The 22,789-nt window shown below is 60.7% G+C and overlaps 1 protein-coding gene across 1 annotated transcript; it reads right to left on the bottom strand.

Moving 5' to 3' along the window:
• Positions 1-14,748: 14,748 nt before the first annotated feature.
• On the bottom strand, positions 14,749-16,731 carry GADD45B (growth arrest and DNA damage inducible beta). The gene is made up of 4 exons (XM_075902740.2): positions 16,501-16,731; positions 16,273-16,374; positions 15,770-15,986; positions 14,749-15,504 (listed from the first exon to the last, which is right to left on the bottom strand). Exons 1-4 carry the CDS (start codon positions 16,542-16,544, stop codon positions 15,391-15,393), a joined length of 477 nt encoding a protein of 158 aa, XP_075758855.1. The 5' UTR covers positions 16,545-16,731; the 3' UTR covers positions 14,749-15,390.
• Between the last annotated feature and the right edge of the window lie 6,058 nt (positions 16,732-22,789).

Raw genomic sequence — 22,789 nt, 5'->3', positions numbered from 1 at the left:
CCAAGGGATACAGGCACCGCCCCAAGGAGTTCTGAAGAACATGTTGACGTGGCCAGGCCAGGACTCCTGGGGTCTGTTCCCAGCTCTGGAGGGGGAGTAGGGACTAGTGGCTAGAGCAGGGAGCGTTGGGTTTTACTCCCCACACTGCTGATTGTTTCCTGGATGAGCTTGGGTGTGTCGCAGCCCTTCCCTGCCTCAGTTTCCCCACCTTAGGGAAGCCCCATACAAATGCTGGCAGCTGGCAGCAGGGGACAGCGGCCCCCCCTCGTGCAAGGCACCCTCGGGGATTAGCATCCCAAGAGCAGCAGCTGGGTGGGGGGGGTCGTGTGTTGGTTTCACAGCCCAGCCCCCTCCTCTTCTGCAGGGCTGTATGGGGTGGGAAAGGGAGGGGGTGGGGAGAGCTCTCTCTGCTCCCACGCAGCGGGTCTGGCTCCCAGGCCAGTCCTTAAAGCGGTGGACCTGGAAGCTGAAAAGGCTGCCAAGTGGGAAGGGTGCTTCGCACCATACTCACTTTGCACAAGTGTGCGCAATGGGCAGTGCAAAGCCAGGCCCTCTGGCCTGGGTCCGTCCATTGGCTGGAGCGACCCGGCTTTCCCACGTGTTGCCCCCTTGGAGATATTGCTGCTCCCCTCGGGTGGTGTTTCACACTCACCCCGGGCTTCCTGTGCACTGGTGCAAAGGCACGAGGTGCTGGGAGTCAGGCCCACAGGCTGGATTCATGGGCCTGCCTCTGTCAATGCGAATCAGGAGCACCTCCGTGCAGCCAGTGTAAACAGGCGCCCGTCCGGCCCAGCCCCAGGTCTGCCTGCCGCCTGCCCCAGAACGGCTGAGTGCAGCTGCAGGCCCCTCGTGCAAAACGGTGCACTGCCCAGAGTGCAGCTGCAGGCCCCTCGTGCAAAACGGTGCACTGCCCAGAGTGCAGCTGCAGGCCCTCGTGCAAAACGGTGCACTGCCCAGCGGAAGCATTTCACGCCCCCTTTGCACTAGTGTCAGTGGCTCAGCAACGGGCAGGAGGAAGGGGCTGTGTCCCGGGGGTGGGTCGTGCCCTGCAGCCCAGCACCCCGTTGTGCTTTGAACCTCTCAGCAGAGCAGCCCCCCCCGCCCCCCGGCCAGCGCGGCTCCGGCTGCCGCCCCTCGCTCCTGAGCGCCTGTGCTAAGGACACAGACACGGCGGGACAGGAAGAGGCAGATCCGGCCCCGCGTTTCTGCCCTTTTTGGGTTTATCTGGGGTCCCTCCGCCCGGTGACCTGACCTCGCGCCTGCGGGGCCGGGGCCTGGCTGTGTCCCTGGCCCAGTAGGGGACTCTGCTGGGGATTGGGGCAGTGTGTGTGTGTGTGTGTGTGTGTGTGTGTGTGAGGCAGGGGAGGAGCTGGAATGGGACAGGAGCTGTGTGTGTGTGTGTGCGTGTGTGTGTGTGTGTGAGGCAGGGGAGAGGCTGTGTGTGTGTGTGTATGTGCTGGAAGGGAATAGGGCAGTGTGTGTGTGTGTGTGAGTGTGTGTGTGAGGCAGGGGAGGGGCTGGAATGGGACAGGAGCTCTGTGTGTGTGTGTGTGTGTGTGTGTGTGTGTGTGTGTGTGTGTGTGTGTGAGGCAGGGGAGGGGCTGGAATGGGACAGGAGCTGTGTGTGTGTGTGTGTGTGTGTGTGTGTGTGTGAGGCAGGGGAGGGGCTGGAATGGGACAGGAGCTCTGTGTGTGTGTGTGTGTGTGTGTGTGTGTGTGTGTGTGTGTGTGTGTGTGTGTGTGAGGCAGGGGAGGGGCTGGAATGGGACAGGAGCTCTGTGTGTGTGTGTGTGTGTGTGTGAGGCAGGGGAGGGGCTGGAATGGGACAGGAGCTCTGTGTGTGTGTGTGTGTGTGTGGGTGTGCAGGGGAGAGGCTGGAAGGAGATAGTGGTGTGTGTGTGTGTGTGTGTGTGTGTGTGTGAGGCAGGGGAGGGGCTGGAATGGGACAGGAGCTGTGTGTGTGTGTGTGTGTGTGTGTGTGAGGCAGGGGAGGGGCTGTGTGTGTGTATGTGCTGGAAGGGAATAGGGCAGTGTGTGTGTGTGTGTGAGTGTGTGTGTGTGTGAGGCAGGGGAGGGGCTGTGTGTGTGTGTATGTGCTGGAAGGGAATAGGGCAGTGTGTGTGTGTGTGAGTGAGTGTGTGTGTGAGGCAGGGGAGGGGCTGTGTGTGTGTGTATGTGCTGGAAGGGAATAGGGCAGTGTGTGTGTGTGTGAGTGTGTGTGTGAGGCAGGGGAGGGGCTGGAATGGGACAGGAGCTGTGTGTGTGTGTGTGTGTGTGTGTGTGTGTGTGTGAGGCAGGGGAGAGGCTGGAATGGGACAGGAGCTGTGTGTGTGTGTGTGTGTGTGTGTGTGTGTGTGTGTGTGTGTGTGTGTGAGGCAGGGGAGGGGCTGGAATGGGACAGGAGCTGTGTGTGTGTGTGTGTGTGTGTGTGAGTGAGTGTGTGTGTGAGGCAGGGGAGGGGCTGTGTGTGTGTGTATGTGCTGGAAGGGAATAGGGCAGTGTGTGTGTGTGTGAGTGTGTGTGTGAGGCAGGGGAGGGGCTGGAATGGGACAGGAGCTGTGTGTGTGTGTGTGTGTGTGTGTGTGTGTGTGTGTGTGTGTGTGTGTGTGAGGCAGGGGAGAGGCTGTGTGTGTATGTGCTGGAAGGGAATAGGGCAGTATGTGTGTGTGTGTGTGTGTGTGAGTGTGTGTGTGAGGCAGGGGAGGGGCTGGAATGGGACAGGAGCTGTGTGTGTGTGTGTGTGTGTGTGTGTGTGTGTGTGTGTGTGTGTGTGTGTGAGGCAGGGGAGGGGCTGGAATGGGACAGGAGCTGTGTGTGTGTGTGTGTGTGTGTGTGTGTGTGTGTGTGAGTGAGTGTGTGTGTGAGGCAGGGGAGGGGCTGGAATGGGACAGGAGCTGTGTGTGTGTGTGTGTGTGTGTGTGTGTGTGTGTGTGTGTGTGTGAGGCAGGGGAGGGGCTGGAATGGGACAGGAGCTGTGTGTGTGTGTGTGTGAGTGAGTGTGTGTGTGAGGCAGGGGAGGGGCTGGAATGGGACAGGAGCTGTGTGTGTGTGTGTGTGTGTGTGTGTGTGTGTGTGTGTGTGTGTGTGTGTGTGTGTGTGAGGCAGGGGAGGGGCTGGAATGGGACAGGAGCTCTGTGTGTGTGTGTGTGTGTGTGTGTGTGTGTGTGTGTGTGTGTGTGTGTGTGTGAGAGGCAGGGGAGGGGCTGGAATGGGACAGGAGCTCTGTGTGTGTGTGTGTGTGTGTGTGTGTGTGTGTGTGTGTGTGTGTGTGTGTGTGTGTGAGGCAGGGGAGGGGCTGGAATGGGACAGGAGCTGTGTGTGTGTGTGTGTGTGTGTGTGTGTGTGTGTGTGTGTGTGTGTGTGTGAGGCAGGGGAGGGGCTGGAATGGGACAGGAGCTCTGTGTGTGTGTGTGTGTGTGTGTGAGTGAGTGTGTGTGTGAGGCAGGGGAGGGGCTGGAATGGGACAGGAGCTGTGTGTGTGTGTGTGTGTGTGTGTGTGTGTGTGTGTGTGTGGCAGGGGAGGGGCTGGAATGGGACAGGAGCTGTGTGTGTGTGTGTGTGTGCGTGTGTGTGTGTGTGTGTGAGGCGGGGAGGGGCTGGAATGAGACAGGAGCTCTGTGTGTGTGTGTGTGTGTGTGTGTGTGTGTGTGAGGCAGGGGAGGGGCTGGAATGGGACAGGAGCTCTGTGTGTGTGTGTGTGTGTGTGTGCGTGTGCGTGTGTGTGTGTGTGTACTTGACTTGGCACAGGGCCAGCGAGGGTTCCAGCCTGCCGCCCCGGGCCTGGGGTGTTCGTTGAAACGGCTGCAAACAGGCCGGGGGGGGGGGGGCTGCTCGAGGCCGGAAGGCAAACACCAGCGGGCTTGGGCCTGGAGCCGGGGGTGGGGAGCTGGGGGCCGGGGAAGGAGCCAAATCTTGAGCTCGGGGCTCCCCTGGAATGGCCGTAACACCAGTGCAAATAAACCCAAACGTGCGAGAGCACTGAGCTCACCGGGAGGGCAGTGCGAGGGGCAGGGAGTCAGGCCTCCTGGGCCCGTCCCCAGTTGCAGGAGGGCAGTAGGGTGTAGGGGTTAGAGCGGGAGGGACTGGCAGATAAAGTCCTTGCTGGCCTTGCAGCGGGGTGCTGGGAACCCGCGGTGATGGCGCTGTGGGGCGGGGCACAGCCTGGGACAGCTCCATGCGCGGGTGACGGGCCAGGCAGCCGGTCCAGGGCCGGGCCATGCCAGCAGGGGCTCCGAGCTCCAGGACAAGCAGAGGATGCAGCCCTCGGTTTTCAGGGGCCGCAGAGCTGCACCCACAGGCGAGGAAGGACCCCCCCCCGCCACCCCGCAGGCTCCTTCCTCCCCCGTCCCGGGGGTGCCTGGTGCATGTGGCCTGGTGGGGGCGAGTGCCGTGGCTCCGAGGGAGCGTGTGGCGGCTGTGCTGCCTCTGTTCCCCGCCCAGCCTGGGGTGAAGCCGGGACAGCAGTGAGCGAGAGAGACTGGGGTTAAATCAGGTCAGGGTACAAGCTGCGTCTCCACCCCTGCTCCTCCCAGCAGGATCTGAGGAGCAATGGAGGCTCCTGTCCCCAGGCCCTCCTGCCATGCCCACGTGCCAACCCGTGCCCAGTGCCCGGCACCACCAGGCCGTGCAAAACCGCCCCGATTCCCACTGCCCGGCAAGCGCCCCCTGCTCTCTCTGGAGCCGGGGGGTGGGGTGGAATTCCCCATTGTTCTCTGCCGGGGGGTCTCTATTGTGCCAGGGTGGCCATGAATTCCATGCTCACGGCTCCTGCCCGCTCGGCCATGCCCAGGGCTCTGCCCAGAGCTTGCACCCCTCAAAAGCTAAGTACGGGACGCTCCAGCCCACTCGATTAGCTCATGAGCGCGACAACTGACGGGTTTTTTCTCCCTCCTCCTCCCTTTTTTTTGTGTTCTCAGTTGGGAGGTTCCCCCGTGTCCCCCCTGCCATCTGGGGAAGTGGCTTGTGCCCACGAAAGCTCATGCGACTAGACACAGATTTGTGTTCGTCTCTCGGGTGCTACGGGACTCTCCGCGTTGGTGTTTCTCCGCGCCACCGACCAGCTTGTGAAGATCCCGGGCCAGGCCCGGCGGTCTGGCTTCCACCGGCCAGGGACGAGGTTCCCACCGGCCCATCCGGATCCACTTATTCATAGAACACTAGGACTGGAAGGGACCACAAGAAATCATCGCGTCCGGTCCCCTGCCCTCACGGCAGGATCAAGCACCACCTAGCTCAGGGCTACTTGCAGTCCGTTTGTGCACGGCCCGCGGGTGGGGTCTGTGACAGGGCGCCTGCCCTGCACGGGGCCTTTAAGCCCAAGGCTCAGGCCCCGAGCCTGAGGGAAGCTGGAAGACCAGCTGAGATGGTTAGGCTAATGAGCCCAGCTGCCAGCTATAGAAGGAGAGGCCCGGTTGCTGGAAGGGGAGGGCAGGGTTGACTACAGAGGCAGCAAGAGCTCCTGGGAGGGATACAGCTGCAGGAGAGGGAAGCTCTCCCTCAGCAGTTGCCGGGGACTCCAGGAGAGGCCTGGAAGAAAGCAGAGGCGAGTTGGTGTCACCTGGAGACTACCTGCCGAGGGGACGCCGGCCTGGAGATCGCAGCCAGCTGGGCAAGGCCAGGTAGGAAGTGGCCCAGGGCAGGAGCGGGAGGCGCCCCTCTTAGCCCGAGAGCCTCGGTGGGTTTCGGCTAGCTAGCCCCACCGAGGGAGTGACCCTATACCCGGTTGCTCACAGGGCCCTGGGCCGGGACCCAGTGGAGTAGGGTGGGCCCAGGTCCCGCTACCGGGGGGTGCCCAGCTACGACGAGAATCTGTTTGTGGACTCGGCCTGTTTAAAGGGCTGGTATAAACTGCTGTGAAGCCGATGATGAGCAACCCATACAGACTGTAACTCGCCCTGAGATGGGCCATGTGAAGACAGTCAGGGGGCACTGAGGCTACTGGGGGGCGTGTGCCCCATGACAGGGTCCAAAACCAAAAAGTCGTCACTACAAGGGTCCTCTGTGGAGGGGTGTTTTAGTAGTTCCATTCCTGGCCTACCACTGCTCATTAAAAGTGCTGCCATAGGGGTGGAAGCCGGATAGTTATTGCATTTGATTCGTATCAACCGAACTGACTTAAACGGGGCCTGCGTGTTGTCGCCTTGCCTTGAGCTTTCTTTGCCCGTCAGTGTGAAAGGAATGATTTGCATATATTTGCATGTCTATGCAACCATACTGAAGTCTGCATGTGCTGGGTGTATTATTGTGACCCCCCCCCCCCCCCCGGGGCTTCCAAAGTTGAGTAGCCCTGACCTAGATCATCCTAGACTAGTGTCTGTGCAACCTGCTCTTCGATCTCTCCAGTGATGGAGATTCCACAACCTCCCTGGGCAATTTATTCCAGTGTTTCACTGCCCGGACAGGAAGCTTTTCCTAATGTCCAACCTAAACCTCCCTTGCTGAAATTTAAGCCCCTTGCTTCTTGGCCCATCCTCAGAGGCCAAGGGGAACCAGTTTTCTCCCTCCTCCCTGTGACACCCTTTGAGATATTTTTAGATTCCTTTTCCTTTGGCAGGTCATGGCCTGCCCGCTTGCGTCCCAGCCTCGGGACATGCCATGCTCTGCCACCTGGCAGAGCTGCTTGGTGCTGACCAACCAGACAACAATGGGGAGGAATGGGGCGGTAACTCCTCATTAACGCAGGGCGCGGCCTACACAGCAAGCGTGCATGGCGGGGCGTCATGGGCCTGTGCGGCACCGAGGCGCCGGAGGTGAAATTCACCCAGGAAGCCACGCGACACAGCTGCCCTCAAAACAGGGTTGTCAAACCCCCTGCTTCCTGAGCAGCTGGTGAAATTGACAAGCCCCACAGGGCTGGCTGTTTCAGGATGCTCCGCCGAACCCTCCATCACCAAGGGGTTGTGCACCTGGTGTTTGGCCGAATACATGCCCCCGGCAACAGTCCTACCACCAAACTCACCCCATGCCTCAAAACCAGGATCCTGAGGGAAGCCAGAACCAGTTCCCTTCTCTCCTAGAGACCTGACTGCCGAGATCTCTCCAGGCTGCTAGATTCCCCCCCTCCGGTTCGGCGAAAGCTGATTTCAGCGGCTTGCAGGGCGTGAGTCCTTATCTGCGGCAGCCGGAGAGGCGCTAGTTTGGAACACAATGTTCTCTGAGCCTAGGGCACCCGCTCAGCCAGCGTTGGTGTGGCCGCGACAGAGGGTGTGGTGGAAGCGAGGCCGGGCGTGCTGAGGCGAGAGGGCTGGCTGTGGACAGGGAGCACTGGGAAGGGACGCAGAGAGAAAGCCGGCTCTGGTTCAAGGAACCCTGCATCCCCACCAAAGAGGTGTGCACTTGCTGGGCCTCCCAAATGTTTTGCAGAATAAATACTCCTGGACCAGAAGGCTGAAATGCAGCCACTTCTGGAGTGGCAGGCGAGACTGGGAGGCAGAACTCCTGGAGTCTATGCCCAGCTCTGCTTCTCGGAGTGGCCTCGTGTCAGTCACATTCCCTGCTCTGAGCCTCAGTTTCCCCATCTGAAAGGAAGATATGCAACACTTGGGCGGTGCTAGGAGGCTGCATTTGATCCTGTTGGGGACACACTTGGAGATCCGCGGCTGGAAGGCTCTAGCGGCCCTAGGGGCAGGCGGGCTGTCGCTAACGAGCATGCCTCGTCAGCGCCTGTCGGAACCCACTTTCCCTCCTCCCACGCCAAAGTGGGGCCTTCGTGCTGTGTGCTAATGAGGGTTATTGCCAGCAGGAGCTGTGATGCTGGAAAGGCAACGTAACACCTGCCCCCGAGTGAGGAAGGGAAGGGCGGGGGGAGCTAGGTGCGCAGGGAATGAAACGGATGAGGAGGAAGTGTCGCTGCCCCCTCCCTGTTACGCCAGCACAGAGCCGGAGCTGAGCTGGTTTTGAAGCTGGGTGTTTCCTGCAGGTGGACAAGTGGGGGTGTGTGTGTGTGTGTGTGTGTGTGTGTGTGTGTGTGTGTGTGGACAAGTGGCGTGTGTGTGTGTGTGGACAAGTGGTGCGCGCGTGTGTGTGTGTGTGGGTTAAAGGGGAAGGGGAAGGAGTTAAGGTGGAAGGAAACACCCATTTCCAGGGCTCTACTCCTGGCTCTCATGGGTACAGATCAGGTGGGAACCCAGACTCCTGGGGATGGTGGAAGGTTGATATTGCCTAGGGGTTGGAGCAGGGAGGGTTGGAGACTTGGGAGCTGGAGCTGCAGGAGGGACCAGCCCACCAGGCAAGTGCAGAAGCCACTCCCCCCCCCCTTACACACACATACTCGTGCATGTGACCCGTGCAAGTGTGCAAGCCCCCGATGCTTGTGCACAAGCGGGGAGTGCATGTGCAAGAGGTGGGTGTGCGTGAAAACAGCTGCATGCGGAGGGCACAGGCCTTGTCGCACACCAGCCCGTCTCATGCCATCCGATTTCTCCAGGCTGGCCTGGGATGAGCTGCGGCCCACGCCCCTGATGCGGAAGACCCTTCCTCTAGCAGGGTGAGGCACACGGTGGCGTGGCTTTATCAGACATGACACCTGCTCTCTGGAGGTGTCGGCTGCACAGAGACCTCGCGGCTGGCCTGGTCCTCAGACTGGGCTCCCCACTGCACCTCCCTCCTGACCCATAGCATCCCCTTGCTCCCAGGATAGCCCCAGGGTGAGCTGGTAACAGGGCCCCCCCGGGCCTGTGGGCCTAAGACAGCCAGGGGGGGCGAGGCTGAGACCCAACCAACCTAGTCACGCGTGTGAGAGACTCTAGGGTCTGAATGAAAGAAGCTAGAAACCAGGGCTCCAGAAACCAGGCTTCCTGGGCCACCCCCTGGATCCACGTGCCTAGAAGTAGCACCCCCCTCCAGTGTGTTCCTAGGCCTAGCTCTCCCCACCACACACGGGGGCCTTTGTCACCATTGCGTGTCAGAATGGGCAGACTGGATCCATCTAGCCATCTCTGACAGTGCCCAGAGAACATGCAATGGTCCCAGCAGGGGGCAGAGAGAAAATAATCTAACCGGAGGGAAAGTTGCTTCCTGACCCCCGTTGGTTAGAGGCTGGCTCATGCCCTGGAGCATGAGGGTGAATGGTCCTTCCAGAGCTCGGAGACAGGTTTTTTGAGGCTTGACTGCTTTTATTCTGGCTGGGCTTGTTCTAAAAGCCCTTTGCTGGGCTCTCGGCCTCCACGCTTTCATGTGGCAGTGAGTTCCGCTGGCTCGTTTGGATGAAAGGGGGTGCCCTTTGGCTCGGTTTTGAGTTTACCGCCTTTCACTTGCATCAAACTCCGCCTCGGCCAGCCTTCAACCTGAAGGCCAGTGGAGAATCCCACAATACCCCAGACGTAGCAGCGCCAAGCCTGGGAACCCAACACAAAGCCAGATATTGGCGCTTGGATGGAGCCCTAAATCTCAGAGTATTTGCACCCCCTGAATTCTGGCTGTGGCTGTCACATGTACAGCAGCTTCCTGGCTGTGGCTGTCTCCTTTGCTCCCCCACAGGGCCTCCAGGTGAGCTCTGATCTGGAATCAAACCCGTCACTTCCTTATTGGGCTGTTTGGCCAGCTGGCTTTATTTGCAGAGAACTTTCTACCTGTTCCACAGCAGCTGCCAGGCCGGCTGCCCGAGGCTGCTCTGCTTTGCATGCCACCTTCTCCCTGCGTGTTCTCCGGGGACATTCCCGGCTCTTCCTGCTTCCTGCGTGCTGGCAGACAGGCCTGGGCCACCGGGTTCATTCTGCCCTGCCGGAGTCATCACATAGCTGCACAAGGGTCTCCGGCATCCGCACCTGCGGCTTGGGCTACACTGACAGGTGTAAAGCGCGATCGCCGCAGCCAGGCCTGTCCTGGGGCTCCCTGGAAGCCACCCCCCCCCCCCCAGGGGAGTCACCAACAGCGCTGGCAATCGGTTCACACCGGCGCTTGACAGCGCTGTCGTTTGCTGTGCTCTGGAGGGGGCAGAAGGGTGTCCCCCCCCCCCCCTCCCCGAGCGAGCGACAGCGCCCATAACTTGCCAGCCTCGACAAGCCCTGAGGCACCAGAGGATGGTGTGGATACCAAGCCCGGCCCGGCAAAAAGCGAGGGTGTGTGGGGTGGGGTGGGGGGAAGGGAGGGTTATCACTCCCATTTCAGAGTTGGGGAAACTGAGACATGGGGCAGGGACGGGGACTTCCCCAAGGTCACACAGTGAGTCAGTGGCAGAGACTCCGGCTCTGACCAGCAGACAAAGTGTCCCCTCCAAACCCTCTTTTTAGACCTGCTCTGTGCTGGTGGGTCTCAGCCCTCTGTGGCAGCCCCCCAGCTAGAGGGCGAAGAGGGATGCTCCAACCCCAGCCCCCTAAAACTGTGCCCCATACGCCCGCTCCGCTGTGCCCGCCTCCCCCTCCGCCTGCGCGTGGGCAGACAGCTCTCTGCCCTGCTTCTAACCAGACCACGGGCAGGGCATGGAAGACGTGGGGGCTGATCCACAGTGAAGCTTCCCTTCGGGGCTGCCCCAGGGTTTGAGGGCAGGGTCCCAGGGAAGGCATAAGGCCATCGGGATGTGCCGCATCCCCCCCTCGCCCCCTGGCACCTTGGTATCGGCCCCCTTCTCCTGCGCCCCTGCAGGCCACGAGTGTCGCCCGCCGCGCGGCTGCCTCCCTCCGGTGTGGTTAGTGGTTGCGGGGGCTTCGTCACGGAGAAGCCGGGTCCCTCCCTCTGGGGGCGGCACGGGGGTTTCTGCTGAGCGCCCTCCCAAGCCGAGTTTGTGGGTGCGGGGGCGGGGCACGTGGGCGCCGAGGAGGCGGCAGGTCTGCTGGGACCTGGAGGGGGGGTTTCCTGGCCGGGCAGGGAGACAGCCTCATGCAGCCGAGGAAGGGGGAGGAGCGTTGAAAGGGCAACTGCGACGCCCCCTCGTTCCCCCCCCCACGAGCCGGGGGCTGCCCAGAGCTCTGTGGGGGCGGGGTGGCAGACGGGGAGGTCACCCGCTGGTGTCTCCTGTCAGTGTCACCGGGCCTCAGCATGGTCCCCTGGGGCTGGAGGCCAGAGCCCGGGTCCGGTCGGCGCTGATTGACTGAGGCAGAGTCTTGCCCTGAGCCCCAACAAACTCATCTCACGCATGAGGGGAAGGGCACAAACTGCTCCCAGCTGGGCTCCGGTTGCACCCTCCCCAGCTCCATTGCCCATTCCCAGCCCTCTTAGCGCCCGGCAGCCCCAAGGGGAGGGTGGAGATGGGGACTTGAATAACAAGGACTGAAGTCCAATTACACACGGGACAAGTACACACCCACGGGCACTCCCCACACATATGCCCACGGGAACATGCATGGGCTAATACACAGGGACATGCACACACGCTCACAGGAACACGCACGGGCTAATACACTCAGCCCATGTATGTTCCTGTGAGCATGTCCAATACACACGGATATGCACATGCCCACAGGAACACGCATGGGCTAATGCACACGGACATGCACACACGCCTATGGGAACATGCATGGGCTAATACATGCAGACATGCAGACATGCACACATGCTCATGGGAAGATGCATGGGCTAATACACTGGGACATGCACATATGCCCACAGGAACATGCATGGGCTAATACGTATGGACATGCACATATGCCCATCGGAACATGCATGAGCTAATACACACGGACATGCACACACGCCCACAGGACCATGCATGGGCTAATACATATGGGCATGCACATATGCCCATCGGAACATGCATGAGCTAATACACACGGACATGCACACACGCCCACAGGACCATGCATGGGCTAGCCTACACGGACATGCGCACATGCGTGACTGTCTCACCTGCAGCTTGCACACGGTGCCTTGCTGCATGTGCGTTTGTGTGCAGTGACCCCTGCCCTGGCTGCCTGCGTGAGCAATTGTCCAGGCACTTTCTTCCTCTACCGTTTTTTCAAACAGCCCCACGTTCTTCCGCGTTATTTACGGGCTTCCAGTTTGGGGACATTTCGTCAGTTTCATGCGGGTTTATGGTAGGTCCGGCTGGGTTTCCTTTCCCGGCAGGAAGCCAGGATGGGGTTGCAAATCTTGCCGGCTTGGGGGGGGGGGGGAGCTGTGTTATTTGCGAAGAAGAGGCCCTGACTCTGTTAGAGTCTCTCATTTCAGCTTCCTAGAAACCTTCCTCGTGTCTCCCGTCTCCAGCCAGCCTGGAAGCCCATGGGATTTCCTGTCAGGCTCCACAGGCAACCCCTGACTCCTTCAAGACTGTCACGGGGCACCTGCTCTCTGCCTGGGTTTCGCTTTCTGGAGGCACGGCCCCCTCCCTCAGAACTGAAAGTGATAGCTTTGCTGGGGGGGGGGGTGTCTTTAGTGCATACAAGGGGGGCACGTGGGACTCGGAGGCAGCTCCCAGAGAACTCGGGGGCATGGGCCGAGAAGGCAGGCCACCTAGCCATGGGGAGATTCGGGGCTGGCTAGCTCTGTTTGCAGCCTCTTCTCTCTGCAGTCCCAGGAGCTGGGTCAGGAGGACACAGCTGCATCCTGAGCTCAGCAGAGAACAGGACATGCTGGTCTGATGCAACGGGCGCAGGGCTGGCCGGAGCCAGGCTGCAAGAATAAACCGTCGGGGACTGGCAGCGAAGGGACTAGCCGCAGCCGTGGGGAAAGGTGGATGCTGCAGGGCAATTAACCCTCTCCCCCCCAACCCTTGGGTCAAACAAGACCCCGAGCCCCGGAATGGGTCACGCCTGGATCTCCTCCTGACCTATTACCTCACCCGGTCAGGAGAAGCCGGCCTGAGAGGTCAGAGAGTCAGGAGCCTCTTGCCACAGTCTTGCTGTGTGATGTTGGGAAAGTCCTGTTCCCCCACGTGCCTCAGTTTCCCCTGGTCCTCTCTGCTAAATAGGGACACCTGCAATCCAAACAGCACAATGTGCGCCTGAAGCGGTGGGGCCAGACCTCCCTCCCCGAAACTGACACAGCAGCAGCGCTCCCGCTCAGGTGTTCCCTCTGCAGGGAGAACACATTTTGTTGTGCGCACCAAGGCAGGTGCGGATGTGCACCACCCATAGAAAGACATGCTGAGCTAATCAGCTGGGTGGTCACCTAAGCGCTGGGCTTACAGGGAACCCTGCTCAGAAGGGGAGGTTAGGCCAGCTCTCCCATTAGCAGAGCACGCAAGTAGGGCTTGTTGGACGGGTGCGGTTTCTAGCCAGTCACTGCTGCCTGTAGTTGGGGCTTAGGGCCTTTTAAATACCCACTAACTGATGCCACACGGGCAGGGGCTGGTTTAACACAGGATACTTGGTCCCCCCTCCTTGCTGTAGAGCCATGTGCGGGGGAGGGGGCGCGGGGGGGTTCTGCCCGCAAGGCTCAGAGGAGATGGCCATGGGTATTTCCCAGCTGCTGAGGATACTGGGCTAGGAATACCCCAGCACCCCTTGGGCCCAAGGACTCTGCCTGCAGAAATGGGGGGAGGGGAGGATGCAGAAAAATGGTCTTGCCCTAGCACCAACCCTACCCCCCCACCCTAGGGGCCCAGTCTAACCCCGCTGCATGAGGACCCCCCCCCCCCCCCCAGCAAGGCTGGGACCTGCTGCCATGGCTCAGCTGGCCTGTGTTGTTTGCACCACCACAGACTCTGGAAGTGACACCTGGCCACGGTGCCCATCTGTGAACCAGGAAGGGGCTCCCCTGACGGGTACAGGCCCCTCCCCTTCACGCAGCAGCTTTGGGCAGCCAGTAGCTGCCGCTCAGCGCAGGAGAAGCCCCGACACGTCTGCAAAGGGCTCCCTTTCTAGGGGCCAGGAGACCGGCGTTAGCAGGAGGCCGGGGCTTGTGCAGCAGCCACTTGGTGCTTACCCGGTGCTAGGGGAGCATCTGTGGAAATCAGGCGCCAGCCTACAGAATAGTCTGCAGCAGGCACTGGGCTGGGAACCTGGAGGCTACGCCAAGGTGGGCAAGATGCAGCCCTGGGGGCAGATCCAGCCTGGGAAGCCTTGCACTGCAGCTCCTGGCTCACCCCACTAGGCAGGGAACAGCCCCAGGGCTCAGCAGTGCCTGTGTGCCAGGCACAGTGGGTGTTCACAGCCCATGCACTTCAGACCCCACACCCTTTCCTGCACCCCAAATTCTACCCTGAGCTCCATTCTGCACCCAGCCTCCAGTCCAAACCCCCCCCCCCAGAAAGTTTTGGAGTAGCCCTTCCCCCTCCCACACCCATCATATCCCACCCCCCAGAGAGGCCCAGGATATCCCCCCCCAAAAAGGCATGTTCAGTTAAGCCTGGCATCATGGGGCGCACCGTGATTGAGGGAGAAGGGGCCAGGTGACCCAGAAGAAAGGAACCTCTAACGGGCCCGTCTGAGATACAGAAACTGAGAAGCTGATCTCAGATCCCAAGTTTGGGAGAGAAAAAGCAACTTTGAGGGAGTCAATGGGCTCTATTTGCACTTGTCAGGCCCGCCCCCACTCTCCCAACTTGACCCAGGATTTTCCTCCACACCCCGAAACCAGACAAAAAACCTGCTGAGCTGCCACCGAGGCAGGAGGCGGCTGCAGCCCGGGCGCTCACATGGCATTTTGCAACAGGCCTGCCCTTAATTGCTGCTTGTCTAAGCCTCTGTCAATTTACAGAAGCGGTGGCGCCAGCGAGCCAGCGTTTTGCACAAGAGCAGGGCTCCTGGGTTAAGCACACAGCTACATCCTGATCTAATCACCCAGGACAGGACACCCCACTCTGGTGCAACGTGCAAGGAGCTGGAAGTGGCGCAGCAGGAAGGGGAGGGGGGAGATGCATGAGGAAGTGATATCTGGGTTTTAGACATTTATTGCAAGTTCATGGTACAAGAACAGAGACTCAGCCTCTTGGCTCGAGTGCCAAGAAAAAAAGTCGCCCTCTTGAGTTTATAAATATATACAACATTCTCTCCTTTGAAAAATAAGAGTTCTTTTGCAACTGTCCGTTTCAGTCCTTGCATCGGCCGTCCGCAACACAAAGCGGATGCAACACAAAATATCCAGTCTCCTTCCACACCCTGCCACATCAAGTCTCTGGCAAGATGTTGCTCCCCCGTCCTGCAAACAACGGGGGCGCCGGAAAATCCAGTCCTCCGTGGCCTGCACAGCCAGCGCCACACAGCGCGCCCTGCACACAAGACTCCAGCGCGCCTCACGCTCTCGAGTGTCCATGCACCTCCACGCAGCCATTCCCCCACACGGTCTCCGGCCAGCCCGCTCCGGCGACCTGCTCCTTTAAGATCCCCGCCGTCACAGCCCTCGGGCGACTCGATCGCCACTGCCCGTCCCCCGCCGCACCTCCCTCTCCATGCACACCAGCGCTGCGGGCTCCGCTCTCCGGCACGCCGCAGCTTTCGTTTTCACGGGGTGGGTTTTGGGGGTGTTTTTTAAATGTTGGGTTTTCGAGAAGAGGAATTCATCACTCAATAGGGTAGCTCAGCGCTCCAGCAGCGAGAGGCAGGGGACCCATTGGTTGTTGCAGCGGCTCTCTTCGCAGTAGCTGGCCACTTCCTCCAGACCTTGGCTCTTCCAGGAATCGGTGTGCGGATTCTGCGGGAGGGAGAAAAAAAAGAGAACAGGCAGATGTTAGTAAAGCAGGCTTCTCGGACAGCTGTCCACGTGATGGCCAGGCAGGCATGCTCAGGCGGTGACCCACACCATGAGTAATGAGGTACTAGACACAGCAGTGGAACGCCCGGGCCACGGTCCAAGTCACGTGGGGGCGTTGGCCCCACGCTGGGAGACAAGCCACAGCGGAACCCAGCGTGGCTCCCAGGTGCACAACACCCGGCAAACCCCTCCCGCCGCGACTCACCGTCACCAAGATGCAGTGCAGGTCGCGGGGCTCGCTGTTGTCCTGGGGGTTCTCGCCCAGGACAGTGGCCAGGCGCTGCATGCCTGACACGCGCAGGATGTGGATGTCGTTGTCACAGCAGAAGGCCTGGATGAGGGTGAAGTGGATCTGCAGGGCGATGTCGTCCGCGTCCTCTTCGTCCGTGGCCAAGAGGCAAAGCACCACGCTGTCTGGGTCGCTGCGAGAGGCGGGGAGGCAGGTCAGAACCGGGGGGAAGGGGAGAGCCGGTGTCCCCTCCCCATCCCCAGCTGACTTTCCATCTAAGGAGAATTCCAGCCTCCTTCCCTACACCCACCCGCGGCTGCCCGGCAAGCGGCCAATGCCAGAGCTGGGTGGCATGTGGCATCTTCTGCAGCACTCCAGGCACCAGACCCTCCTCCAGGCGATCTGGGCACCCGGGTCCTCCCCACCCCCCACCCCTTCCCCCAGCTACACCAAGGGCTGGCAGCCTCCGAGATACTCACACATTCATGAGCTTGGCAGACTCGTACACGCCGACGGTCAGGCAGTCCTGCCGCTGAGCGGCGACCAGCAGCTGTTCCACCGCTCCGCTGACAATGCGCATCCTTCAGGGGAGACACAAGAGGGGAGGGGAAATCGAGGCACGTTAAGGAGCGCTCCGCAGGGGAAGGTGCTGCTGCCAGTCAGCAGGGCCCGGTGGCGGCTACGGGAGCGGGGAGGAAAGCACTTACTTTTGGGCGGTGTTGTCACAAGCCACCAGCTCTTCCAGGGTCATGATGCAATTGTAATCCACAGCGGCTCCAAATCCGGAGGGAGAAAGCAGCCAACTCCAAGCTCCCCACCCAGCCGCAGGGAAGCAGCCCCGGTGCAATAATCCACTCGAGAAACCCGCTCGGCGCCGATCTCCCCTAACGTCAATCCGGCGTCACTCCGAATCCAAAGGCACAGCTGCCTCCAAACGATCCTTTAGCTCCGGCGCCCGCGGCAGGCGCCTTTTATGGCCTCGCCGACAGGGGCGTGGCCTCGCCCTTTTCCTATTGGTTCTTCCGCCAGCCGGAGCAAAAGACACGACGGCCGCCGATTGGCTCGCCCTCGGGGGAAAATTTAGCCGGGCTCCCACGTGGGGCGGGGGAAAGATTTGCAAAGGTGGGGGCCGAGCTCGGCTTGAAACCCAAGGGAGAGTTTCGATTGAATTTCCCAGCAAGTTTTTGTTCCTCTTGCTGGGCAGGGACCTGGGGTTTCCACGGCGCGCGGGGCTGCTCCCAGGGAAAACTTGGCAGGAGAAGCCGGGGGGGCTATTTATAGAGGGAACAAATCCCCCCCCCCCGGCCAGCTGCCCAGGGAGGGGCTTTTGCAAAGGGAAACAAACTCGATTTTCTTTCCCACCCCGGAGAGCTGGGGGGGGGGGTCGATTCGAAAAGCCAGCGCGCCTAGTGGCTCCCCTAGGCAAGGCCACTGGAGGGGGGGGGGGGGGTGAGTGCCCATTGACTCTCGGAGGCGGCCCGGAGCCGGGTGCTGCGGAGGCGGCTGCGGGGAAAGCGGAGTTAATCATGAGGTTTGGGAGCCAGTCATGGTTGCAAAAAACCCCCCTGTGTGTGACTCGTTTCACAACAAGCCCTGCAGGGCGCCTCGCGCTTGCTGGGCTTTTTGCAGCTGAGCCCCCCCCCTCGCCCCCCCCCCCGGCAGCCTGGGCTTCCCCGAGCTGCCTGGGCGTTTGCAGGCTGGGGGGGTCACTTAGATTTGAATGCATTTTCCAAAGCCAGGCACCAAAGTGTCCCGCAGCAACCTGGAAGGGGGGGGGAGCTGGGGAGGCAGGGGGGCTGGCGAGGGGGGCGCATAAGTTTCTGCTCGCAAAGCAGGTTGGGCGGGGGGGGGGTCCAGCCTACAGGCCGGCCTGCCTTGAACTTTGGCAGAGGTGAAAGGTCACCTCCCGCCCGGTGCAAAACAGCCGGTGTTGCAAGAGGCGAACCCGAGGGAGCCGGGGAAGGGGGCAGATCAGCCCCCGCTGGATTTGCACCCAAAACACCCCCCAGCAACTGCAAATAAACAACCCAGCCGGGCAGTTTGCAGCCTGCGTGGCAGGCGCAGGGCAGCTGGGGCTGGAATGACTGGGCTGTGCTTATTGCTGGGGGGGGCAGGCTGCAAAGGGGCGACCCCCCCCCCGTGTCCCTTCCTGCCCGCGGCGCTCGGGGATGGCCAAGCGAGCCTGGAGGCAGCGACCCAGGGACTTAGCCGGGCGGAGGGAGCGCCAGGCGGGCAAGGCCGCCATCTAGCGGGCGAGGCGTGCAAAGCAGGCGCCCGACGAGAGGGGGTACTTTGGGGGGCCTTTGCCCCCCAGCCACTCCCCTGAGCTCAGTGCGAGTCCCAGAGAGACACAGCGGCAGGGGGGTTGGAGATGGGGAGGTGCATAGACATGGGGGTGCACTGCACCTAGAATCCTACAACACTAGAGCTGGAAGGGACCTCGAGGGGTCACCGAGTCCAGTCCCCTGCCCCCGTGGCCGGACCCAGCACCGTCTAGACCATCCCTGGCAAGCGTCTGTCCAACCTGCTCTTCATTCTCTCCAGAGATGGAAATTCCACAACCCCCCCACCCCCCCACAATTTATTCCAGTGTTTCACCACCCGGACAGGTAGGAAGTTTTCCCTAATGTCCAACCTCAACCTCCCTTGCTGCAATTTTAAGCCCATTGCTTCTTGTCCACATGGGGATGAATAAACAGAGGGGTGCATATAGGGAAGGACTGATATTGGGGTGTGTATGGGGATGGATGCTTATGGGGATAGACAGGTGGATGTCTAAGGGGTGTGTATGGAGATCTGGGGGCGGATGCATAGATGGGGTGTGCATGGGGATGGACAGACAGATGGGGGTATATGGGGATAGAGGGGTGTATATGGGGATGAATCGTGGGGTGTGTCTAGGGACTGAGCCCCGCAAATCCGTGGATATCCGCTGGTATCCACGTCCACCGAATATTTTTGTGGACACTGATGCGGAGGCAGACGCAAACTTTGCCTCCGCGCAGTGCTCGTGGGGGAGATAGGTGGGTGGGCGAGGACGGGGCTGGCTGGATAGACAGAGGGCCGTGCCTGGGGAGGGCTAGATGAGGTCGGGACATGCTGTGATAGATCCAGACTCCGCAGGAACGCCATTGCGGCAGTCGTAACAATAAGTGAATCACAGGCAGCCTTTTGGGGACATTGCAGGGCCAGGAGCTAACAGCGGGTCCCGAGGGCCTGACAGTGCCGGTCCCGGGCCCTGCTGCTGGGCTGGGAACGGATCCAATGTGCTTCGTTAGCATTCTCCCCCTTCTTTCTTTGTGGGATCGCGGCACCTCGAAGCGACTCTCCCGGGGCAGCTGCTGTTGTGCTAGGCGGTGGGCGGACTCAGGGTGTGGCCTTCCCCAAGTGTTCAAAAATCAGGCGTCCCCTCCGCCCCCATCACGAGATGAACTTCAAACTCACAAGCCCCTTTTCGTGCGGCTCCTGCCCTGGGACAGGCTACAAACATCGGAGCAGAGACTGCCCTGCATTACCGTGGTTCCTGGAAGCTTGTGGGATACACCCCTGCCCCGGGCACCACGAACCTGGCCTCCTACGCATGGCTAACCAGTGATCAGGTCATACAGCCTGGGGAGCAAATCTTTGCTGATTGACTCCCTCCCGCCCTGCAGAGGATGGTGTCACCGGGTCGCTGGGCTGTCGGGTGGAGCTGGATAGGGCCAGGCTGGACGTGGGCCAGGAGAGGAACTGGGTGCAGAGTAGCCTTGGAGTGAATCGTAAAGCGGCTCGGTGGGGTCTCCAGCCCCGACCGGTTTAAAATCCAGACTGGCTGGATCTGCTGGGTTTCCAATGGGAATTGTTTGGGGGCGAGCGAGGTTCTGCGATGCACAGGTCAGACCGGCTGGTTATGCCAGTCCCAGCTAACCCTGGGATCTCTGCAGCTCGCATTCTTCTAGCCCCGAGGTCTATTAAGCTGCAAAGACTCCAAGCCGGATTCCGGTTAAAACCTCCTGTCTTTTGTTTCCCTGTGTTGTTTGTTGGCCACCGGATCCCGACCTCCACCCCGACAGCTGTGCATAAGGAGCTGGGACCCAGAACACAATGGCTGGGGGTCACCAAATAAAATTAATAGGTCACAGGTTTAAAAAAAGGAAGTTTTTCTTCATGCAGCGCACAGTCTACCTGTGGAACTCCTTGCCAGAGGATGTTGTGAAGGCCAGGATTCCAAAAACAACCTTTAACAGGGTTCCAAAAAGAGCTAGCTACATATCCCTAGCTTATTTGTCAGAGGCTGGAAATGGATAACATGAGAGGGATCTCTTGATGGGTCCCTGTTCTGTTCATGCCCTCTGGGGCACCTGGTGCTGGCCACTGTCGGCAGACAGGATCTCGGGCTAGATGGACCTTTGGTCTGACCCGGCCTGGCCATTCTGATGTGCTTCTACGGGCATGCCCTCCCACTGGGGAGGGGAACAAAACACTAGTTGGGGGCACATCCACATCCTGCTGGTGGTGCACATCCACACCTACCTCGGTGCACAGAACAAAATGTATTCCGCAGCCGGATGGAAAAAACGGGAGGGCACTTTGAGTGTGACCCTCCCCAGAATGGAGGGACTCAAAAATCCACCATCACAGGCCTGGCTTTTGCTCTCTGCCCAGTTCCCTTCCGGATAGGGTCCTGCACTCCGGGTAGCAGGCTCTGCCGGCCTTCCCTTTCTGTACACAGGTGCGGATGAGACAGGCTCCGGCTCTGAGTGCGACAGCCAAAGGGCTTGGCTGGAGCTGGGCCTGTGTGTTAGGATTAGCTAGTTAATACTAGCTGCGGGCAGGCAGAGACCCACCAAAACCTGCCCCCTCGCCTGCCCCAGGTGGATCCGATTTCTCTCTCTGCTCAGCTTGTGGTTTAGGACCAGCCTCCCCATCCTGTTGTTCTCCGTTCCCTCCGGCGGCAGTCAGGGAACGTTCTGTGTCTGCCCAGGGAGGTGCAGGGCACCCTGCCAGCTCCACGCTCTCTGCCCCAGGCCAGCTGCATGCTGGCTTGGCCAGCCTGGTAGTTTTCTCTCAACTGACGGAGATTTATCCTGCAGCGCACTCAGCCCCGGGGGCAGCCGCCCGAGCCCAGCGACCGGGCAGCGGGTTTGTTTCTGGGCGGCAGGGCGTGCGTGTGTCCGACGGCAGCCGGAGGGCCCCCCAAATGCCTGGGGCGCAGCCCGGCCCCGTGGCTGGGGCTTGGGGACATGCAGAGGATTTGCTAACGGTGGGGAGCCGTGGGCCAGGTACGCTGCTGGGAGCCTGCGGTGTCCGTGGGCACAGGGGCGTTGGCGCATGCCGCCGACGTCAGCAGCCGGGCGGGGCCCACGTACGCTGGGGACTTTGGCCGCACCGGAGCCGGCAGGACGCACTCCGCCCTCCCTGGGAGGTGCCATCTGGAGCCAGAGCCCAGCTCCTGCGAGGGAGCAGCTTTGGGGAGCCCCTCCCATGGGCTTGGGGGGCTGCGAAGAACCTGCGGGAGGAGGGGCAGGATGGGGCCCTCTTTGGGCCTGAGTCCTCAGACCCTTCGCCCCTCTCAGGCCTCGGCCCTGCTCCTGCCAGGCTGCCTGGGGCCCGCTCTGCAGGGCCTGCTGCCGGAGTCCCCGGTCCTTCCGGGGTGCGTGGCTCAGGTGGCCTCTGGGGTCCCTACCTGGTTGCCACAGCGACAGGGTTTCCATTCACCTGCTTTTCCAGTGGGAGGCTGCAGAGCTTGGTCCCTGCACCCAGATGGGGATGAAGGTCACTGCTGCCCTAGCAAAGTGAGTGTGTGTGCGGGGGGAGGTGTGTGCAGTGTGTGTGATGAGTATGTGTGTGTTTGTGTGTGTGTGATGTGTGTGTGTTCAGGGTGCATGTGATGTGTGTGTGCCAGCTGTGTGGTATGTGTGCGTCTGCGGGGTGTGTGTGTGCAGTGTGTGTGTGATGTGAGTGTGTGTTCAGGGTGCATGTGATGTGTGTGTGCTGGCTGTGTGGTATGTGTGCGTCTGCGGGGTGTGTGTGTGCAGTGTGTGCAGTGTGTGTGTGATGTTTGTGTATTCAGGGTGCATGTGATGTATGTGTGCCAGCTGTGTGGTATGTGTGCATCTGCGGGGTGTGTGTGTGTGCATTCAGGGTGTGTGTACATGAAGTGTGCGGGGTGTGAGTGCGGGGTGTGTGCAGAATGTGTGTGGGGTGTGTGTGTGTGTGATATGGCGGTGTGTGTGGTGTGTGACTGTGTGTGTGGCATGCGTGTGTAATTACTGAGAGATGCTCCACACCCGCTCTTGATGGGGTCAGACACCAAAACACTTCCCTCTCTTGCTGCCCCCCCTACCCTCTACCTCTCCAAAACTCCCCCTCTCTGACTCCCCTCCTGCCCTTTCTTGCTCTGTCTGATCAGTGCCACCCTGAAACTAGCGACCCCCAGAAACTTCGCCCTCGGGAGACACGAGAATGCAAAAGCCCCTGAGCCTGGCCAGCCAGGCAGCATTCCCTCTACTCTTTTCCATCCCCCTGCAGACTTTTTCCATCTGTGTGCGGAATAAATGTTGTTCTGTGCACCGAGGCAGGGTGGAGGTGCACCACCAGCAGAAACACAAACCTGGCTGCGGACGCTCCGTTAATCAGCTGGGCGGCATTGGAATCTCCCCTGAGCCGCCGCACACGCGCCCAGCTGACAGGGAACACGGCCCGCAGGCGAGGGTGCAATGCACTGGGGAGCGCTGCCCAGGCCTGGCTCCACGCTCGCTGCCCGTGGGGCTAGGGGGAGGCGGGTCCTGGAACCTGTCAGTTCCCTGTGTGGGTAGCCAGGGTGCACCTGGGGGCGGGAGCTGCTCTTTGCTGGCTTGCCCAGAGCAGAAAACACCTGAGGGCCTGAGAGGGGGACCTTGGAGCCAGCAGCTGGGATGTCTGGGGCACTGGCGCGAGACCGGCTGACCCCAGCTGTGGATCTGGCCCTAGGGCCGTTCCCTTGGCTTGGCTCCAGCCACAGCGACTGATTAGCAG

This window comes from Pelodiscus sinensis, chromosome 32, assembly GCF_052426305.1.
Source record: "Pelodiscus sinensis isolate ZL-2025 chromosome 32, ASM5242630v1, whole genome shotgun sequence".
In the NCBI taxonomy this organism is placed as follows: Eukaryota; Metazoa; Chordata; order Testudines; family Trionychidae; genus Pelodiscus; species Pelodiscus sinensis.
The sequence above is the reverse complement of the archived record's forward strand: the minus strand, read 5'-3'. Positions and strand labels throughout refer to the sequence as shown.

Bases quoted from the DNA above. Each gene is read 5' to 3' on its own strand.
- GADD45B (XM_075902740.2), bottom strand. From the start codon at position 16,544: ATGACCCTGGAAGAGCTGGTGGCTTGTGACAACACCGCCCAAAA. The intron at 15,987-16,272 runs GTGAGTATCTCG...CGCCTCTCGCAG, and splicing joins TCTGCCAAGCTCATGAATGT to CGACCCAGACAGCGTGGTGC. The intron at 15,505-15,769 runs GTGAGTCGCGGC...TCCCTCCCGCAG, and splicing joins TGCACTGCATCTTGGTGACG to AATCCGCACACCGATTCCTG.